At 49.5% G+C, this 22,759-nt stretch overlaps 1 protein-coding gene across 1 annotated transcript in view; it reads right to left on the reverse strand.

Moving 5' to 3' along the window:
* Positions 1 to 21,092, reverse strand: part of COL27A1 (collagen type XXVII alpha 1 chain) — a gene marked incomplete at its 5' end in the record, with an annotated part of 160,917 nt that extends 139,825 nt beyond the window's left edge. The window contains 3 exons of the mRNA XM_082327669.1: positions 5,428 to 6,866; positions 11,671 to 11,741; positions 21,037 to 21,092. Coding sequence (XP_082183795.1) covers positions 5,428 to 6,866; positions 11,671 to 11,741; positions 21,037 to 21,092 — 1,566 coding nt within the window. The remainder of the gene's footprint in view (positions 1 to 5,427; positions 6,867 to 11,670; positions 11,742 to 21,036) is intronic.
* Between the last annotated feature and the right edge of the window lie 1,667 nt (positions 21,093 to 22,759).

A 22,759-nucleotide genomic window follows, 5' to 3' on the forward strand; every position in this document is an offset into this window, starting at 1 on the left:
GACAATTACCGACACAATTCAGCTCCTATTCCAGTGCACCTTGATAGACTGATACATATATGTTTTAAGGTCTCTCCTTAAAGAGAGAGGCTGCTGCCTCCCCTCTTCTGTACCCCTGCACAGCATTAGTGGCACAGTTCTCCTTTCTCCCAGAAGTGGTTGTTTCAGAGGTGGGCATCCTGCACTGCAGGGACTGAAGAGAGAAGAGAGAATGTTCTTCTTTCCCAGATGCTAACTGCATGTGGTAAAACCCAACTTAAAACGGAATTCAGAAAATGCATCAAAAGCTTCTCCTCACATTGGCATCAAGTTCTGAATCAGTGACTTTACCCCTGCAGATAGAGAACCTGCCTTGTTTTCTTCCTGGAGGAGGATGAGGCATATTTCACATCCAAGGCCACTGCCACAAATCCACCCTTTAGCTGTGTATGTCTGGAAAGCACCAGCGTGGAGGGATTGAGCAGCTACAGGGGCAGCACTGGAATTAAAAATCCCCTGCTCAGGAGAACAGAAGAGGAGGAGAAGACCTCATCTTCAAAAGACGTGCCAACCCTGCTTCACCTCACTGTCCTTGCCAGGCACTGCGCAGAGAGGGTGACAGGACCTAAACTAAAACCTGGCTTGAAGTACTGCCTAAAACAAATCTGCAGTTTTGGGGAAAAAAAAAAAACAAAAAACAACCCAGCACTTTGGTTACTTTCTTCTCCGAGGCAGGCTTATCATATTAAACTTGGACACATCTGGGTTTCAACCAGTCTAAAAAGAAAAAGCCCTCATAAATCTGGCAGGAACTGAGATGTTGGTGGAAAGCCAGTCTTGTAATACGATTTCCACAATAGACACAGATGTTTATTCTGGGTCTGTACAACACCTATTACAGAAAAGTCCTTGTCCACAATTGGATTCCTAATAAAGTAGCAGCACAATACATAGCAAAATATTAGTATTCCAACTTGATGAAAGCGGCTTTTCTATAGAGACGTTTTGGGAACAGTCTCTGCAGGAGGCTCTCGAGCAATCTCAGACCTTGGAAGGAGCTCTGAAAGGCTGTGAAGAAATAGGGGGATCCCATACCCTATCACTCACTTTCTATTTTTAAAGATTTATAAAAATACTCGCATATATTTATACAATACATCCCTATATCCCTTGCAGCACATTTATCTCAATCACACTTTCAACTACTGCTCTTCAAAATGAGCTTTGTCTTACGCAAATAGAGCTCTCCGATGCTTAGTCATTTGCCTGCAAGAAGATTGCCCTTTGGGGATAGTTCTGGTTAAATTAGCAAAAAATTATGATCCAACTTGTGTGAGTGAGGCTAAAACTTTTCCCATGTATTACACAAAGCATGCGATCTTTTTTTTTTATTAATATGACTCATTCATTAAGAGACATTCAAACACATTGTGTGTTCCTTAATTTATCATAGGCTGTCAGCCTGGGTAGCCTTTTCTGGTACAAGGAGGACTGAAAATAGGCACTTCATATTTTATCAGCATTCCCAATCACCTCTCTCTCCCCTACCCACTGATTGAATTGGCAAGGATTGCTGCTTTATGAAAGGAGCTGGGCTCCAAGACAAACTGCTCATGCAGAAGATGGCAGCTGGAGCAGTCTAGACTGGGGTCGCGCTCCGAAACACATCTGCCTTTGAAAGAAGGCTGCCTGCCAGAGCACCGCCACACCAGGGTTCGAACCTGGGGCTCCTGGCCACGCACCGCGCCGTGCGGATGGAAACTGGAGGCTGCTGGCGCACCCGCCCGGGGACTCTTCCGACTTGGATAGTTGGGGAGTCGTTTGAAACACGCTGCCTCCCTCCCTCCCTGCCCCTCTTGCGTTACTCAGTGCTTCCACAGCCTCTTAGTGAACTCAGCCCGCTCCTCTGCACGTTCAGCATCAGGTATGGTTTTCTTGCTCTAAAAATAACCCTCAGACACTAGTCAAAAGAGTCAATTTGGGGCGTTTGGTTGGCAGGGGCAAAAAAGCTATGGAATTACAGCCTTATAGTATAGGAGGAGAAAGGTCCAACTTGGGGTACGCTGTGTACAACCCAGCTAGACCCCAGGGCTGCGCCAGGGCAATGGGTTTCCTGCAGCTTTACCATGTAACCCAGAGCATGCACATCCCAGCAGGCAGCGATGATGGGCAGGGGAGAGGGCTACAGCCCCCTGAATCTCCCCATCAAACCTGCTGCTGGTATAGACAAGCAAATGATACCCCATCCGCCAAAGGATTCAAACCACCTATCGCATCACAGCCTTGCAAGGGCTTGACATGCTGGCAACAAAATACTATTTTTCTTTCGTGGGTGTCCAAGCTACTTGCAGGCATGTGCTGGGGTCACACCGCTCCGCAAGCCGAGCAGAGGCCTGCTTGGCCCCGCACAGGGACGGGAGGTCTTGAGCGAGGCTCGGCAGAGGTGCTGCGGGCAGCCGTGGGGATGATTCAGAGGGACGTTTGCCAGCTGCTGAGTCAGTGCTGAGTTACTGACGTAGCATGATGCTTGGGTGTTCTTTTTGCTACTTCCCCCCTCCAAAAGAAATGTAGAGCCGAGATCCCAAATGCTTGTGGTTATTAATGGTTCCCAAGAAATTTTTCTTTTTTAAGAGCACATTACCCTTCCTTCTCTATCCGCCCAGAAAAACCCAACATTCCTGAAGAATTAACGCTCTGCCATGAGTTGCATGTGGGACGCAGCGTCTCCGTTTCCTGTTGCGCAGCACCGTGGTGGTCTTTCGGGACGGATTAATCCACGGAGGGTGCTGCCGTTTACTGCCAGGTGAACAGATCCTTCTAGCCCCTTGCTTGCACTCCTCTAACCATGCGGGCGCCTCCCTCGATTGTGGGGAAGGGGCCCTTCTGCCCAGCTAGGATGATGCCACAGTTATTTTGGTAGCATGCACAAAGCCAGAACTGCAGAGACCACAGTGCCTGAGTCATCACTGCCTCCCACCCCGGCTGTCAATCACATCCTGATTTTGGGATGATGAGGATGAGAGATGGTCCTTTCTAAGTGGAGAGCTGGACAGGCAGGGTGCTGCTGGCTGCCAGCCTGCCTCTGCCCATAAACCATTACCAAAGTGGCCCCAATCCTTGCTGAAAAGGTAGAAGGGAGTTTCCCATTCACATTTCTCTGCCCAGCGTGACAGTCATCTTGAAGAGACCTTGTATCAGGCAACAAAACTGGGAAAACTAATTAATCATCTTATCCTTCCACCCATGTGCCAGACTCCATGTGTGACATTCCCAGCCCATAACCTGCCCCGTCCAGGGAAAGCGCCGGGTGCGATATCGCACGGCAGAGCAGGAAGGGCTGTACTGACCTCATCAGAAACGTCTGCCCAGCAACGCGGAGACGGCGCCAGGTAATTACTCAAGCATGGAGCATTTATCAGCACTTGTTCTGAAACATGCTCGTCTGGCCATAGAAGTGCTACATTAATTTCTCAACATGTCATCCCCATTCCGGTCTTTTCTTCCCTTTCTCTTCCCACGTCAGGGACATCCAACGCAGTATGGTACAGAGATCTCCGAGTGAGTCACAGGAGCTATCAAGCACCGCACGGCAGCCAGCTCCAGCCGAGCCATAACCTTTCTCTCCCAAAGTGCCGACTTTGTTTCCAGCAGTCAAAGAGGATAAGGCCAGACAGAGCCTAAAAATGTTCTCTTTCCCCTCGATTCAGGACTCCAGTTGTTCTCAGAGGGGATGGAAAAATCCTGCCATCTCTTCCCTCAGCCCTCCACAGCCTGAGTCCATTTCTTTGCTATGATTCACAAGCTGAGAGGGATTTTCCACTCCAGGTCAATAATAAGCTCTTTACACTGCAGGGGGAAGTGGGGGCTTGGAGCTTGGTCACCCTCATGACACTTAAGGGCAAGAAGGTGCAAAAGGCCAGGATTTCACTGGGCTCAGAGCAGGCCACCCAGAGTTACCCCTTACCGGTAAGCAGTGTTTTAAGAGAAGTTCACAATTGCCGAATTTCTCCTCTTGGAAATATGCCTGAAATGACTTTCCACGAAACACAGACGACTGCCCAAAGATAAAATCACTGAAGCTCATTCTGTCTACTCAGGGATTTAGCAAAACTTCTCTACGTACAAAGACTACACCAGGGATGTGTGCCTGTAAAGTCAGGCAGGAGCGCAGGCCTGCCTGCGCTGCACCCCCCTGCCCGGGGCAGCATCCTCACCCCTCCCAGAGCTGGGAGCCTTCGAACAAAACCCCCCCACGAGTGACTCCCCACCCAAATTACAGGGAGAGAAATCGCCACGCTGCTTTGAAATGGGACAGGCACGAAATGCAAACCTTGAAGGCAAGCACCATTGAGGGCTTAGCGAAACACAACCATTTCCCTTTAGGTGTTACTTGCAACAAGGAGCAGCACATCTGCAGACAAGCGCTCTCGATTGTGCTCCTTAAGCTAGTCTCAATATTTCCATTGTAAACCCTTCTTTCACTATTTTAAGAAGTCAGCTGTAAAAATTTGCTCTAGGCTGGAACTTGGCAACTAAAGGCTCTGTCTGGGAGAAACTTATTTTACATGTACAACCCCTCTCTCGTATACACAATATAGCAAAAGGCTTGGGTTGGAACACCAAATCCTCCTAAAAGTTGGCCAGTTTAAAGATCCTGTTTGCATTCTCGCATTTGGAAAAAAAAAAAAGCTAGCAGATAATTAGTGTGGCCTGACTGCTTTTAGCATTACAAAATGTGTGTATACTTTTATGATAGCCAAGATATACACCCTGAGAGTGGTTATTGTGTGTGGAATGCAGTAGTTAAATTTATAAAGGAAACTCTTTGCACGTTTTAAGTGTGGGCTATGAGAAATAAAAAAAAAAAAAAAAAAGATTAACTTATACCTTAAAAACAGAGGAGAGTGTTTAAAAAACATAAATCCTGAAGCAACCTCTATAGCTGCATTTGCTGAAACAGGGCACTTTTCTGGAAATGGGAGTTTCAGGTACAAAACATATTAATAACCAGGGTTAAGAAATAGTTAATTTGTGGCATGTTTTAGAGGCACCTGGGTTTTCCTTGGAAGGTAACTGGCAGTTCTGTCCTCTTGGCCCTGAGTAAAACCAGTGGTGTGGAACAGAGCCTCAACCTGGCCATCAAAATTTTAACCAGCAACTTGTAGGCAGGAAGGTGGGATTTTTTTTTCTTTTCTTAAATCTACCATTAAACAGCAACTTTAATCACAAACTTTTAAGGGGAATCCACCACCACAGAGCACTCAAGTTTACAATAAGATACATGCTAAAATTGTAATCATCAGCAATGTAATAGTGCTTGGCTGCTACTTCGAGTTGTCACACTCCACTGAGCTTTATAGAAAACCCTTGTTTCTATAGGTTTATGGTCTGCCAACCATTTAGCTAATCTGCAACTGGAAATAGTTAGCATTAAGAGCTTGAACTTACTTGAGGTCCTCTCTCTCCTTTCACTCCTGGATATCCCAGTAAAAATGGAAACGGAGTGGGTCCGAGGGGGTCAAAGATTTGATAGCCATCGGTCGCAGCTGGGGTTGTGAGGTTGAAGGCCTGTGCCCTGGCTCTGGAGACGGGACGGGCAGACCCCAGGGGTGGTTTGGTGTACACCAGAGGGACGTTACTAGGATCCACTTTCCTGGTGGGGGACAGCACGTGCTTCTTTGGAATGGGCCCATTGCTTGGGTTCTGCAGGGTTTGCTTTAGGGTGACAAAGTGGACACTGCTGGTTGTGTTATCAGTCATCCTCCTCGTTGGCTTTACAGTGCTGGGTGCTTCAGAGGGCTCAATGGTGGGTTTTTGGTTGATCTTCTTTTTGGTCTCTTGCTTGGACTCTTTCCTGCCGGCCGTGGCAGGGCTCTGGCTTGTTGGTGAGGCCTTTTTGGCAGTGGGAAGGGGATTTTTCTCCATGCGCGTGCTGGGAGTGGGCCGAGACACCCTGAGGGTCGTCACCGTCCCCCGAGGGACCGAACGGGTGGGTGGCTGTGTTTCAGTACTCGATGGAACAGAAGATGGGGCCGCTGCGACGTTTGTGGCTTTGGTTGTCAGTCTTGGCAGTGATGGTGGGGATGACACCAAGGTGGCGGTTGCTGCACCTGAACCCCGAGACTTGAGGGGTGCAGTGACCCTGCCAGACTCCAAGGATGGGGCAGCAGTGGTCAGGTTTCTCAGACCCTGCAGCAAGGGGTCCATATGCTGTGGGGTACGTGGGGAGGCACTGGGATCCCTGGGCAGGAGGGGGATGAGGGGGGGCAGGTTTGGCCGGTAGGTATCTGCCTGCCTGCACTGTTTTTTTAGGTATTTACAGTAATGATGAGCTGCCTTGGCGGAAGGATAAATATCGAACTGGCAGATGGCTCCTTCAAACTGCACGGAGTGCTGGTTCATCTTCCCAAAGAGGAAAGATCCATGTGGATCCAATGCCTCGTCCTTTTTAAAATGCAAATCCGCATGTACTCTGCGCTTCCCACAAGAAGTAAATAAAGTGACTGTCTGGCCACGGATATTGATGGCCATATTGTGCCACTGGCCATCATGGACATTGTAATCAAAATATACAGAGCGCTTGTGGCCCACATACACTATGATCTTCCCAGGCACAAACTGGACCCCCAGCTGCAGTTTTTTCTTTTTGCTCTTGATAGCAAAGAGAAAAGCATTGTTGACGCGGTGGGAGCAGAGGCTCAGCACTAGGAGCAGGTCAGAGCTGGAGCCTGTGGGGAGGATGGTGCTGACCGGTGCTTCGACACGTGCTTGCTGAGTGAAGATGACCCCTGATTTGAAAGGAATGACCCCTTGAGGAACCGTACGTGATGACCATCCGCTCGATGGCCTTTTCCCTGACAGGCCCAGTCTTTGAAGAACATCCACATCTGAAAGGGAGACACAGAGAAAATGTGAGGTGCTGGGCAACCCAAGGGCTGGATGGGTACGGGGGTCAAGCCAGTCCATGCAAAAGGGTAACAGGACACAGGAAACCCCAACCATCCTCTCACACATACACGTTCAAATAATGAGAATGGAGAGCACACAGGTCTTCTGCACATAGCGTGAGGAGCAAGTGCACGCTCAACTTGGTCATCAGCAATTGCCAAAACGCATCAGCTCCATGGTGCATCTGGCTAGCTCTCCTGTCCCACCAGGGACCAGCTCCAGATGTTCTGGAGGGAGCTGACTTCACTACAAGGAAATTTCCCACTGAGCACCAATAGTCCACTTCTCTGGGATTTAATTCTGCGTACTGACCACACAGCTGGAAAGGAATTTGAACAACAGACTGAGCTGGGATTGCAAAATTTTATAACCCCAGAAGGCAAGGAACAGAACTTTCAAAGGGAGCAAAAGCCTTGTATCTGTCTCTCTCCAAATTAGTAAGAAACAGCTTTTGATCTTTGAGACTCTGGAGAGTTTAGGGAAGCAAAGGTGCCTCCCAGCATGAAAAAAATTGCACCTAGATTTCACTGAACCACTTAACATTCTCAACAGCAGTACTTTTTTTTCCCCAGAAGATCATCTTACAGCCTTGAATTATTTTAATAAGTTGGAGGAACCAGACTTGGTTGTGAAGAGCTGAGAAATTAGTTATGGCTGCCACTAGGCAGTAGAAGAAGCACTGGCCTCCGGCATTTGTCACCTAGGAGCTGGGTGCCTTGTTCAAGAGAGGGTGAGAGGGATTGCTGTCCAGAGGCACCTATCTTTCTCCACTGACTCCAGGAGAAGTCTGCAAGGGTCAGACAAGCAGAATCCTCTGGTTTCTGGCCCCAAGGTCTAACAGAAGTCACACACAGCTCCGAGTCCAAGGCAGATTAGCAGGCAACAGTAACACAGACTGGAGCCAGCTGGCAGCAGTCTCAGCTGAACTACTTAACTGGGGGAGATGCTGAGGTCTACATGAGAAAAGCTGCAAAGGTAAATGTGCCCAGACCTGAAAAAGGTGCTCATGTGCCGAAAAGCTTGTTGTCTTACTCCAGCTCAAACATTTGGTCTAATAAAGGATGTTACCTACATGGTATAGACAGATAAATGTAAGGCTATAATGATTACCATGATACTACCACTGTTGAAAATGAGCTAGGATAAATGTATTTCCTTCCCTCTTCCCTGCCCAGATGCAACCCCCATTACTCGATGACCAGCTAACTCTCGTGTATTTAAGCGCTCTTTGGGGAAGCTAGCCTGGGCTGTATAATCCAAATGCTGATCTTGCAAGGTAAGAATTTAACAATCAGAAATGCGGCAGTGCCGATCACGGCTGCAGGTCAGCTAACATCATGGGATTGCAGCTTTCCTAGATTAAAAGGAAAAGTAAATCAAAGGTTGTCTGAAGAAAAAACAAACTCCTTTTCTAAAGGGGCCTTGGAATTCAGCCTCTTTCACCCTTTACTATGAAATACTCAGCACAATACCCAATATTTGGAGAATGGGCACTTAAAATTTAGATCCTCAGCGTTGGCCAGAAGGGTTGTAGACTCTAGCCAGTCTGAGGCCTGTAATGTTGCTGGCCAGGAAGGGAGAAGGATAACGAGAAAACCTCTGTTCCTTGACTTTGGCAAAAACCTTGGCCATTTTTGTATGTAAGACCAAGTCAATCAATATTTACTTTGTCTGAGCTCAGCTTTATTCCTACCTCCCTCAGCTTGACTCATTTTCTAGCAGACTACCCTGGAGAAGATGCATCAGATGTGACAGGGGATGGAAATTTTCCCTCTCTATGCAGAGGGGATAATTTACTGCACAGCATATATAAGTGTTAATAATGGCACTTCCACCATAGTAAGAAATCCTTGGTCCCCCAGTGTTTTTCTGCCCAACGGGGCTGTCCCTCAGCATAGCAGAGGTAGAGCACTGAATATAGGAATCACAGCAGTATCTTCATACTGGATAATCTCCAGAGCCCATGGAACAGTAAAGGCCAAAGCCTGTCTCTAGCAAAGTCAAGTGTGACCCTTGCCACAGACTTCAAAGGCATCAGGATTTAGCTGTAAGGAAATAAATTTACCACTTAAACTAGGAGCTAGACTCCAGCTTCCAATTTCTATATGTATTATAAGGTTCTCTTCCAGAGACAGACAGTGGCGTATCTCTACTAGGCAGAGATGGTTTACACTCCAGGAGCTATTCATTTGGTAGCTGCTCTGCAAAGACATAAGGATGTTTCCCTGCTCAGAGGATGCCGCTGCTGTTTGCAACACCAATCCAACTGCCTGGTTAGCAACTGCATCCAACAGTGCTTAAGAAAAAGGAAAAAAAAGCACAACCCAACCACTCCTTTCACTCAAAACCCACTAAGGTAGAGCCAAGTTCTAGATGCCTACGCAAAACCTGATTAAAACAGACCTCATGCAGGACATGTATGTGGATTTTCCAGCACCAGGTCCAGGCACACAGCTCAGGGCTCCCGCACACCCAGCCCGTCTGCCTCTCCATCCCATGCTGACTGCCCTGGGCTGGTGGGGCACATCCCTCGGGATGATGGGATGTCATCAACTAACGTAAGATGCAAGGTAATTTTGGCTTCCTTAAGTAGCTCCAAGTTTAGCAAAGCATTTTTTCCCCTTCAAATTTTTCCTTCTGTAGATTTTTCCATCAAAACACATTATTTAAAAAACCCATTCACTTAGAGCTGCCTGGTCCCAGGTACCTTGAAGCTAGCTGCAACATTCCTGTAGCAACATTTGAGCAACTGGGAAAAACTTCTAGCAGACTCTGTGCATGAAGTGAGATGCACAGAGATTCCTGAACAATCACATGATCATTTCTGAAAGAGGGGATAAAATGTTTTATTGCTCTCCTACCCATCTCTTTCTTTCCCTCCCGTTTTCCCCACGCAAAAAGCTTTACAAGAAAGAGAAGCCAAAAGGCAGGAGAGAAATAACTTACAGCTTCCTAGATTCCAGCAGCTGAGATGTGATGCCCACAGCCAAAATTGGGTTGAATAAACGCTACATTTCCAAAAGTTACTGCCCAGACAGTCAGTGCACATCAGGTGAACTCACTAACCTCATGATCTTTTGGATTTGTAACACTTATGGAAAAATCATCCCCGATTTTCCAGTGTGCAGGAAGACCCCTAAGCCTTATAGCAATAACTGCAGTGCTTTCAAAAGCCCGCGGCATTGCCTTACTTTCATCCTCACACAAATCTACGAACAAGCTCTTATTTGCTTTTATAAATCTCATGGTTGAAAATCCTGAGTGATAATCCAGTCTCAGGTCACCAACGTTTCCTTACAGCCTTTGCTTCCTTGGAAGTTTTTACTGTCTGGTACCCAGAAGGGCAGCCTGTGTCTGACTGTGGGGAAAGCAAGAAAGATTTTTTAAATTCCTTTATTACAGAGAAAGTATCTCAGAGGGAAGTTATCTACCACACTAAGGTAATGCAGTAAGAGTGAAGTGAAAGAGTTTCCTTTAGATTGATGGTAACAATCAAAAGACATAGCACCATCCCATAATTATCATGGGAGTAAAATGATGGAGAAAGATGAATCTAAACAGCATATTAAAATCTACTTGAAAAAAGGGACGCCAAGACACAGTATTTGTTCTGCCTCTTTATGAGCTGACATAAAACTTGCTCTGAAAACTGCTTGACTAAGAAATTCAGCCAGATGTTCACCTCTTTTACACTGAAGCAGAATTTGGAAAATATTACATTTTTCAAAATTGCTGATGGCAGGGATGTATTTTCCCCCCCCCCCCGTAAAAAGTGCTCCATGGGCTGGCTTACAGCTGAGCATTGACCAACTTTCTATTTTTCCTTCATGTTTTGGAGACTAAGAGGAGAGCCCTGGAGCCTGCTAGTCCACTTATTGTCTACCGATTGCAGAGGAGGCTGTTCAGTTCCAGCATATACTCGTGTAAAGCATCCATGTGGAAGAGGTGTTGCTATTTTAAGAGGAGATGGCTCCTTTACAAACAGATGTTGCAGACATGCTCAGCTCCCACTATCAACTGTAAAAGACAGATTTATTTTTATTTTTGTTGACTCTGAAGCTTTCTGTCTCCTCTGTGGGGTCACTGATTATTGTAGCCCAACCTTTTGTCCTGTCCCAGCAGCGCTGGGGAGGGGATGCCTGGAGAAGGGGTGTAAAGATAGGGTGAAGGTGTATGCTCACTCCCCTAGAGAATACTTCCCCTACAGCACAGGGACCGAGCCAGACATAGTCATTCTACTATTAACCACTCTTGTGGGACTTTCTGTCCTTAAATTTGCTTTTACTTTTAGAACTCACATCATTTCTTTATGCACAACATCCTATGTGCCTGCACAGGCATGATCGGGTTGCATTCAAGTTAAGGAAAAAAAACCGTCTGCCAGAGACGCTTAATTCCTTAATGCCCCAGCCTCAAGGGGCACTTTCTAAAAAAGCAGTTAAGTCCTAGCGAGTGCAGGTAGATGCCGGTGACATTTTAGACACAAAGCGCTTCATTCCCACCAGACAGACAGGCACTTCTGAAAATCCTGTGGGGCATGTAATCACCTGTAAAAAACTGGTTCTTTTGCCAGCTGTTAACTGCGTCATATCAGTACTGCAAAGATCACCAATAAATGCATTTAATTCTGTGCACGAGGCTCAGATATTATTAAATGATGGTCCTAAACTGATACCAAAGCCCTTGGCTTTTACTTTGATTGAAAGAGGAGAGAAAAAAAAAAAGAAAAAAAGTATAATTTACCTTCAGAATTTCCCTGTGTGAATCCCAGGAACCAGGTAAAACATAATACAGTCCAGAGAAAGCAGAATCCCCTAAAATTGGGAGAGAAGAAAAATAATGAGTTTCTACAACATGAGTAACAAAAAGTAGCCCCTCTGTAAAGGGCTTTCTCCTTGATCACAAGTCTATTGAAGTCAGTGGCAGTCTCCACATGTCTCCGGGAAATGAAGAATGGGTGCTTGGCAGAACAGCGCTTGCTTCTGGCTAAGATTTCATTTTACTACTTAAAAGTCATCTAAAGCCCGCTGGGTTCAGTGGAAGGTTTTCCCGCTGGTATTAGAGGGGACCACACCAGTGTTTTGAGACGTAATATCATCAGTGCTAGGTCAGTCGTCCCTTCGCCACTGCTACTCTTTGGCACTCATCCCATCTAGGACACCAGAAATGCAAGAGGATGGAGAAATAATTCAAAATTGGAAGGTCAAAAGATATGCCAGGAGTGCATGTCTGTGAGGACACAGGCAGAAAATGGGCTGACGTGCAGTGACGTGTCACCCGCATCTCAGCAAACAAACTCTGAGTCCTGTTGCTTTACTACATGCTTAAAAACATTTTAAACATATGAAATCCTACATGGATCTATTCCTCTTTTTACACCCAGATGTAAAGATGAAGGCAGCTTCTAACCACTCAGCACCCTCTCCTGTTGCCACTAATGACTTTCTCATTAGCTTGGTATGGCAGGAAATTTTAGAAAGTGTGAGAGCTGCAGACTCCCAAGCGCAGTGCACTCACAGACCCTTTCATGCCTGCGAGGGAACTGGGCAAACCTTTCAGTTAGCTAAACTAAGCCTTGAAGTGCCAGCGGAGAGGAACACTTTTACCAGATAGGTAGCTGTAGCCCCCCGCTTCCCCCGCCAACTTCCTCGATTTGTAGCCAAATAACGAACATAGGAAACTCCTTGGTTAAGCTCATTTAAAACTGTCAGTGGAAAGTTTGAAGATTGAATTCCTTCATCTTCTGGAGATGATATTTAACAGCTTGATCAGCAAGAGCTGCTGGAGGAACAGAGACAAAAATGTAAACTACAAAGTCCTCAGCCAGAAGAAAGCAGTGTGGGACATCCACAGGTTGTTCTTCATTTCAGCCAAGCCAGTGCGAACACTGGGACATGCAAAGCAATGCCAAAGTGCAGCTTGCTCCTCTCCTCAGATCTGGCAAAGACAAATCATTTATCAAATGGGATTAGGGACCACTCTTCTCCTGCCATCAAGTCTCAGCTTTAGCCCATGAAAGCATCCTCTGAGGCAATGTGTTACCCTGGGCCAGATCCTCACCCAGTGCAGGAGGCTCTGTCCCCCAGCTCAAGTGAAGCCACAGTGATTTACACATCAGTGGGGAAACCTGGCCTTGAATGTAAAAATCCATGCAGGAATCCAGCCGCTAACTAATATTTTAAGGCTTGAAGGGATTAAATGCTGGAGTGGCCCTGCATCAGCTGGGAAACAAATGAGATGAACCACATCATTCTTTGCTGTTTCCATTACCCCAACACTGGGCTGCACATATCAGGAGCTCGGGGGCTGCTTTAGTTTATGCACGAAGGAACAACAGCTTGGAATAGCCAAATCACGCTATTCTTTCGCCATGTCCTATAGCCAGCCATGTGCTAACCAGGAAACCCTCACTATGCTCAAGAGATCTCCGGCTGGGGAGACTTGGGTGTTTTCTGCCCAGTTCATCCCATGGGACACAGCTCTCGGGCTGAAGACACAGCTGAGTACAAGGAGAGCCGTTGTCCCAGTTCATTCAGGGGAGGTAGGAAAGGAAGCAGAATAGGATGATCCTTCAAGGCTACCTCTAGCAGAAGTCTTTTTATGACTTAAAAGAGGCTAAAATCCACTTTGCGGAAAGGCCTGCGTTTCCGTGCTCACCTCTAAAGGAGCAATGGAGTTTTAAGATGTGGACGCAATTCCACACGTGCATGGAGCAAAGACCTCGCCAGGTATCAGCAGCTGGGCTTGCCTGCCCGATGAGAGCTCAGGAAGATGATGGGAAGGAGGTGACCAACATGACGTGAACTCCAACGGCAGCAGGACTCCCAGGCGTTAAGAACCCTTTTTCTCTGGTGAGAATCAGATTTGTACGGCTACGTACAAACGCTGGTGCACACAACACACCTAACTGAAGTCCAGATCTTTTTTTGGAGGGATACCTTCACAACCCAAATTTGCTTCCAAAATCCCCGTTGACCAACAGAGTGAGGGGAATAAGCCTTAGGGGAAAAATCCAGCACGTAATTTCATTCCAGCGACACTGACGGGGCTATAAAGGAGACGAATGCGCAGCGTGGGATCCAGCTGGCCTCAGCCCTGCGCCTGGACCCCTCGCACAGCCAATACCGTAAGAGTTGAGAGTGGGGCCGAATGCCAAAACACTGAAGAAAAACACTTTGGCAAAATTTACCAACTTAATGGAAAAAGCAAAAGCAGCTCCAAATGGCAGACCTGTGACTGATGGGGCTGTTAATTATTGCAGAATTTTATAATGCAGGCTCTTTTTCCGTTACAACTTTGCAGCAACAGGATTGCATAAGCAACTTGAGTAGCAATAGTAAAGGAAGATTTTTCTCCTTATATAGAGCTATCAAACGCACCTTGCCTTTATCTCGGCTTCTTCCCACAACCAGTGATTTCCAGAGACTCTATCAAGAGCTACCCACTAAAGGCATTTCTTTCTTTTATTGCCTAGGGCCTTGGAATACCAGAATGAGGATCCCACTGCTATAGTCACTAGGTGAAGAAGTGCCCCCAAATACCTATGATGCAAGCTCATGTGAACCCTAAAAGTTTTCCAGTGCAGACAAACTCCCTTTATAGCAAACTGAAGCTACTGACTACAGCTTAATTTTGCGTAGCTACTTTTTGCAAACTCCTGTGATCAGTCCACGGGGACTAACCAGCGTCAAAAGTGCAAGGCAAGAAACAACAGAGAGGGACAGAGAAGTGCAAAGACCAGCAATAAAACTTGTCAGCCTGGATGGTGATTTTAGTATCTTCCCAGTGAGGACCACGTGCATGCAGGTAGCAGCCAAGAACAAGCTCCTGAGGAGTTCCTACAAAAAGCAACCAGAAGGTCTAGCGCACCACTTCTGCTGGGGCTTCAGGACAGGCAGGAGGTCTTGGAAGTATTTAAAAGACGGGTAGACGCAGTGCTCGAGGACATGGTTTAGTGGTGGACTTGGCAGTGATAAACAGTTGGACTCGATGATCTTAAGGGCCTTTTCCAACCTTAACGATTCTATGATCCCTGCACGTGGCGGTACGCACCAATCCGGAGACCTAGTGAAATCACGCCTGCCAATTATCATACAATTGCAAAGCTGTGGTTTTCAGCTTCCAGACTCATTTGCCATCTTTTTACTGAGCATTAAGAAATCAGACTTCTGAGAGCAGCAAGTTGTGGCTCGGGGGCTAAAGAAGGGTTATCGCCTCTCCAGGTGGCTTGCGCAGTGTGTCTGGCTGCTATAGCCCCAGTAAAGTCACGTTCAGGGTGACAACCTCAAGAGCAAAAGTAAAGGAAAAATCCTGTTGAACATACCGGTTCTCACCTGACACCCACTGGCTGCTGTAACAGAGGAATAAGCACTACACTGAACTAAAGACAATAGTAAGGCCGCAGTCTCTAGGGTAGGCTTGGTCAGGAATTATCGATAAAAAAAAAGTTTGGCAAAGCTGAAGCAACCTGTAAAATAGTCATGATCAGCTAATTCTCCACTTTACAATTTCTAGAACTGGTTGGAACAATTTCACCATTTCTGAATTAAAAGTTTTGCCCCTGCCTTAAAAAAAAAAAAGTTCAAATGGTTTTGACATCGTTTGCTTCGAGGATGGGTCAAAGCTGAAGTAAATATTACAAGGGCCCAAAGTAGCATTTAATATTTTTTTTTCTCCCTCATTTACGGTGGGGAAATGTCTTTGAAATTGCAAACATTCTTGCAGGGTGGAAAAACGATTTCCCCCCACTCTCCTCCATTCAGGTGCATTTTCTTCTGTCCAAAAGACCAGAAAGCCAGCTGGATGCTGAAAATTGCTTTGCAAGAAAGGCGAATCTCATTTCTAGTTGTAGATCAGACAATGTATTTTAAAAGAAGAAAAAGTCTATATTGCTTAAGATCCTTTGCACGTAATGGGAAGTGATATTTTATAAGACTCCCAAGCAGTTCTGACAGTCAACAGAAAACAAAAAATCACAGCCTACATACTGAGGCTTTAAATTGCACCATGGCATCAATTCCACTCCCAGCTTTTTGGCGTAGAAATCTTACTTTGTGCTAGTATCACCCTTTGCACAGCAGATTTCTGCTCTCTTTCTGGGGCTGCTGGAAACTATGGTATTTCTCCTCTCACTTGCGGTTTCTGGAGAGAGCAAAGGGAACGTATCATTATGTAGATGTCCCTGTATCGACCCTGCACAGTCCTTTGCTGGACCTTTTCTGCAGCATAAACCAGCTACTGATTACACCTCCAGCCAAAGATTTTGTCTGGTGTACGCAGGCACTGTTACAAAACTCGGCATACCAAGGGGAGAGTTTCCGAGATGACTGAAATGGAATTCATTTTTAACCCCCATTCAGCACCTACATTTTGAAGAAAAAGGAGAAAGCAGACAAGCAGATATGGCCCAGATCGATACATTTCCATGGTCATTTCAAAATACTGAGAAATCTAAGAGTTATCTAGAAACTGTCGATATTAAGTGGGGAATAATGAAATTCAATACCCCTCCAAGATTTGAATGTTCAAAAAAAGCTCCCCAAAATGTCATCCAAGTACACAAAGCGTCCAGAATCCAACCCACTGCTTCTGGGCACACGTTTCTCAAACCAGATTTTCAGATGACAACTACGGATTCATTGCACGTGCAGCCATGAGGGCAAGGGATGAAGCAGTGGGATGTCAGTGCGGCTGCCTGAGCTTTAGCAGGACTCCGAGCAGAGTACGAAGCGGAGGGTTTCAAAGATCATCCCACCATTATTACTGGAGACTCCAGCAGGCCAAGAGGATGGGAACCTCTCTAGGCCAGACTCCAACCCATCCCTGGGGTGATCCTGAACAGGAATGTCTCAGTTGCTCCACCCTGCCCCAGAGATTGGGGCGTGTGTGCAAACACAGAAATCCCCAGGGAATTCTGGCACCATTTCTGTCAAATCTAATCTTAATTCAGGACGAAAATGCCCTTAGTGCTGTGCCTGTAGAGGTTTACCTCAGGGTTTTGGCAACTGTGGCCCAGAAAAAGCTGCTGCCTCCTTCAGAAGAGGCCTCTGGTAGCCTAAGAGCGGGCCACCGGCCCCGATGAAAGGGTGGAATGGCATTCGCAAAGGGGATGGACCTCAGCTCCTGGCAATGGTACCGCAGGAGGGCTCAAGTGCTGCAAAGAAGCTCTGCTCTCCTAAAAGCCTACGTATCGGCCAGGCACAAGGCGGGTCTGGATGCATATTTGCTCCCCCAGCACCTATAGCTCCTTTTAGGTTTTCTCCGGGAGGGAAAAGCAGATCTGCAGGTACACAGAACGTGGAGATGAAGCATCAGTGCGGCCAATCCTCCCTCCTGCAGACACCTCGCACCTTGGTCTTTCAAGGGTTTACCTGCAGATGGAGGGCTGATGGGTTTCAAACTACTGGTCCTTGTCCTCCTAATTGGGAACTAGAGCTTATGTATTCACTGCACAAAGCTGGCCCGGAGCTAACCAGCTCCTCTGAGCTCCTGCTGGGGACAGCCTGCTTCCTCACCTGCTAGATGCAAGGGTGCCTGAGGAGGCTGTGACGACTGAAACCCCCTCCCAGACACCTCCCAGCACCTTCCGACAACGGGGGATCTTCCCTGACAACCCGTTAGGTGGTCTCCTCTGCTCACCGCCCCGTCTGCCTGGGTTATTGACTTTGCTGCTGCGTGCAGTGACAACACTCGCTACCGGCCCTGGCCTTTGTGTTCTCAGTTAGTAACTGGAGCCCTCCACAAACACAAGTGCTAAGCATGATCTGTCATCTAACTCCTTTTTTGTCCTTCCAACAAACGCCTTTGCATTCCTTCATTTTGTGAATGGGGTTTGGCAGAGCCGTATAGAATTCCCCATTGTTTCCATTTGCACTTCAGTAAGCGTCCGTCATTTCTACTTATGCCCCCAACAAATTGGCAAAGAAAGAGAGAGGGGGGAAAAAAACCCCCACATGCTCTGTGTTCGTCTCTGGTCAGAGATTTCCTACAGCCCCCTCACCACAAGACCCAGCGACACTTGGTCAATAATGTAATCTCCATAAACGTTGTTTTCAAGCAGGGCAGATTTTATCCCCTCAACCCATCGCAGAAAGGGGATGAAGTTGGAGCTTTATTGAAAGGACCTGCTCAGAGTGGCTCATCAAGGCCGCAGCGGGGGGGACCTGGACACTGGACTTCAGCTTGTAACCCTGGCTGTGACACTGCCCTTCCCTCCTGGGACACAGCTCCAGCAGGCTGTGCAGTTGCCTCCTCTCTACCCCAAGGCACACACACATCATTTGCCTGCCTGTTGCTCCCATTGCTGAATTTGCCCAGCAGTGCCATAATTTGTCCCCAGATCACCTGCCCGGCTTGCATGCAATGGTCTTTTCCTCTTCAAACAGGAGCCGTGCCTTCCTCCAGCCCTTCCAGGCCTTCCTAGGGGCTGACCTACCTTGGTGGTGCCAGGTGGGTGCTGTACCACTGTGCCTGTGGCTTTCTCATCCAGCACGTGGGCCAGGCGGCCCCCAGAGAGGCATCACGCCAACCCACCCAGGGCTGTGACAACAAGCAGGCACCCATGGGAGGCCTCCAGGAGCATCAGGCAAGCCTCCTCCGCGGCCAGCACGCGGCACTGGGGCTGGAAGGGGCCAAGGTGGCACAACCACAACTGAACAGCACAGGTGCTATGGTCTGGATGCATGCTCAATGCATAGCTGAATGCAACACCTTCTTCTGTGGTTTAGTGAGCCTTTGCTCAGTAAAAATGCATCAATGGAAATGATCAAGAGGGGCATTTTAAGCTTGCAGAGCATGTCAAACTTTGTGTTCTTCTGGTTTTACAAGCTTTGGCTGCTCGAGCCAGGACAAGGCTTCAGTGCACTCTGCAACTGCTTCTCCTTCCCTGGTGAGCCAGCCCTCCCACTTCCATCCATGGGTCTCCTGCAGCTCTGGCAGCTCCCCAGCCACCAGCCCCTCTCAGAGGATGCTGCAGGACAAGCGGGACGCCCGGTGCCATGTGGGAACACACCAGAAGGTTCCCATTCCGAGCTGCCTTCAGGCAGCACCACCCTCACCCACCTTGAGGGAGGCTTGGCAGCACAAGAGTGGCCTGGCGAGCCCAGGCACAAGCCAGCTGTGGGCTCAGAGGACCCTCTCCACGACTAACCGCCTCAACAGGAACATCCAGCTGTGGGAATGGTGCCATGCACAGCACTCAACTCTGCCAAGCAAATCAAAACCCGGCACCAAAAAGCCCATCGAGAGATAATGCGAAGGGTAGCAAGCGACCTCTGCTGAGGAGGGAAGGGATCAGCAGCACGCTGGCGAGGTATTTAACCCAGAGGAGATCCTGGGAACAAAAGGCACACATATTCAGAGTCACCAGAAAAGATCAAAGCACAGATTTCCCATGGGACTGCAACACTCGGCCCCCGTGCGGCTGTGCACACTGCTGGCCTGGGACACCGAGATGCAAGAACGGACACAGACCTCCGGCGAGCAGGCAGCCACGCTGCCTCCTCCTGGGTCCCCATTTCCTAACCCTGGCCTCGGCAGGGTCCAACTTGCCCTGGGACTCGAGCAGGATCTCCCTGTCCTCATCTGCAGCACGATTGTGGTCAGCTTCTCCATCCTGCTCAGAAATTGGTACTCTGTGAAATGACCGTGCCTCCTACCAAGTATCCCCCCGGCATCGGGGCCCTTCCCCTCGCTGCGACGCCGTGCTGCTCTTGGTCTTTCCAAGGAATCTTTATCTGTCTGTTCCCCTTTCAACTCCGTTTTTGAGAGACAGCCACCCTCGCAGGGTGCCACTTCCCTCTAGACCATGCCCAACGTTAAAAAGGTACAACTGGGAGACGCTGCAGTTACCAGCATCTCCAGACGTGCCATAGCCACATCTGGGGAAAAAAAACCACAAAACCCTAAAGCACTGAAACTGGGTCCTTGTGAGTATATAAACACACACAAAACTTCTCAAGGAGAGCTGGTTGCCGCCTTGGAGCGGTTCTGATCGCCGCATAACTTCACGGATAGCCGTGCAGGCAGGCAGAGCTGCGCTGAGCCTGCAACGGGAGCTGCACGGCCAGCCCCGGCCGGGCTCCAGCGCTGCGCGGCCGGGGCGGCGACCCCCGCGGGGGAGGGGGGTGCCCCCAAATCCCCTCGCCCCCTTTCCACCCTTGCAGCCCATCTCACAGCCCCAGCCTGGCCGGAGCAGAGGGACCCTGTACACAACTTTTTCAAACTGCCAGGCAGAAGAATCCCAGGCTTTCCAAGGGAGTGTCGGTAAATCATCATTACATCCGACAACGCAACCAGAGGGATTAACCCTTTGCTAGTCCCCAGGAAAATAACAACAACAACAAATTTAACAATGAAAATAGTAAAAGCTGGCCCCAGCTCTGTGAGAAAGACAACGGGCAGGGTGTGTGCTGCAATTTTTTTATAAATAGGCACGCGGCTGGGAAGCAGCGCTGGTGCCCCGCGCTCCGCAGCCCCCGAGCAATGCCGCCCGGCGCCGCCTGCCCCCGGCCGCGCCGCAGCCCGCAGGACCGCGGCCGCAGCGACCTCCAGGTACCCGTGCCCCCACGTCCCCGCGGGACCGGGGCAGGGAGCGGCGTTCCCCCGCTCCCGGGAGGGCTGGGGAGCCTGCCCCTGCCCCTGCCCCCGCCCGGGAAGGGCGTCGGGGGGCGATGGGCAGCGGGAATTGCCCGTTCCTGCATCTCGCGTGGGCGCGACATCGGCGCCCACCCCCCGGACCGGTTCCCGGGCTGCGAGCTCCTTTCCCCGGGTAACGTGGGAATGGGGGGGGGGGGGGGGGCTCCTGCCCTTCCCGGCCCCGAGCCCCCCGCTCTCACCCCCTTTCCGCACACCCCAGCCCCATTCCCACCCTCCCGCTCCCGCGCGGCCTCCCTTCTCCCAGCCCATTCTCCTCTCCAGCCCAGGAGTTTTCACATCACCCCCTGGCAGAAGGAATGTCTTCCCCCACCCCATCCCCAGCCACCCGGGAGCGGAGCTCCCCTCTCGGGCCGCCTCTCCCCTCCCGCAGCCCTCCCGGGATCCCCCGGCACCCCCATCCCCGCCCGGGATGCCCCTTCCCCGGCGCCGGGAGAAGTCGGACTTTGTACTCACCCCCTGCCTGCTGCTGTAGCTCTGAGTCTGGAGACCGGCTCTGATTCCGGCTCCATCACGTTTAGTGCATTGTCTCTTTCGGGCAATTTTTGCAGCAATCCATCAGAAAAAGGGGGACAGGCCGGTTTGTGGGTACATCCTTCCCAGGAGCTCAGCTCTCTGCCTCTCTAAGGGGCTCAGCTGTGTCAAAGACACCCCCTGGCCCGGACGGCTCACTCCTTCCTCCTTCTCTTCTGGGTCCTTTTGCTTACACAGATCTTTTAATCCCATTTAACTCCCTCTCGGCAGACTGCAATTACCTTGGGAAAAAGGAGAGAGAACAGAAAGTACACGCTAGGAAGCCAGGCTGGCTCATGGTCGCTGGATTTCTTGCCTTTTTTTTTTTCCTCCTTATTAATGGTACAATTTCTGTGATCTCTGATTTCCAAAGTCCTTGATTGAAAGTGTTTTTTCTTAGCTGTTACTTTTTTGTTTTTGCTTGGTTGGTTGGTGGTTGTAATTATTATTTTTATTTGCAGTGCAGATGTGCCTCCCACCCCCCCAAGGATCTCTCCTCTGGACTTAGAGAGAAGAGGAAAAGGCAGATTTTGAGAAATGAAAATTATTTAAGGATGTCTCTGCTGCCTCTCTCTGCTGCCCTCCTCTGTAATACTGAAGCACTTGCAAAAAATAACACAAAGTAAATAAATAATAAAAAAAAGAAACTCTCTCGGACAGAAGAGCTGCCGAGAAGCAACTGAAGACCCCTTCCAGGCTGCACGGAGGAAACGCACAGGCCCCGGGGCCGGGGAGGCTGCTGCCGGAGACCGCCGCTCCTCCGCGCTCGCCTGCCGGGGCCAGGAGCCCTCTGCCCGGGCTGGCTTCGACCCACCGCGCCCCGGGCTGGCCAGGGACCCGGGCTCCAAGGTACCCGACGCGGCTCTTCCCTTGGGCTCGGGGCTTGGCGGAGGCAGTTGGGAGCCTGTGGAGGGGGCTCAGGCTCGCAGCAGTAAAGCCCCCCCCTGCCCCTGCTCCCCTCCTCACCCTGCCCTGCTTCCCCAGGGAGGGGGGGACAGGGGACTGGGTGCGGGGCATCTCCAGACCCCCCCCTCCCAGCAGCACCAAGTGATGGAAGCTGGAGCCCAGAGGGCAGGGAGGGGGGAATGAATTTTCTTACGCACGGTCCATCAGAGTGAATCAGATCCCGAGCCCACCTGGCCAGCTCTGCCAGGAGAGGGGACTTTTGCGTTGGCCAGCGTGGGCAAAACCTGCATCCCTGCGCCCCCTCCTCTTCCAGCTCTTGCAAAGTCCCACCGAGCTGGGACCCGGCCACTGTGCACACCCCAGGGTAGCCGGCACATCCCTCTTGTCCACACCAGGACACAGCAAACCCCTCGGCTGTATGGGATTCCCTCAGGCAGGCGAGGGCAGCCCACCACACCGAGCCCTCCCCGCACCCCTGGGTGCCCCCTCGGCCCTGCTCCCTTCCCCCTCGCACAGCGTCTCTGCCTTGGGCACTTACTTTGCAGCGAGGCGAGAGGCTGTGCACCGTCTCCTCACAGCCCCACGTTCATTGGCATTCATCTGTCCCAGCAGCTTACGGCAGTTTCTACTTCTTATAATAATAACAACGAAAAAAAAGCAAAAGGAGCAAAAAAAAACCCCACCAAACAACCCCAAGCTCCTTCCTCCCTCCTTCCCCTTCAGTCTCAAGGTGTCTCCTGCGCTGGGAGCCAGCGGGCGC

The sequence above is a fragment of the Platalea leucorodia genome (assembly GCF_965183815.1).
Source record: "Platalea leucorodia genome assembly, chromosome: 15".
NCBI classification, from domain to species: domain Eukaryota; kingdom Metazoa; phylum Chordata; class Aves; order Pelecaniformes; family Threskiornithidae; genus Platalea; species Platalea leucorodia.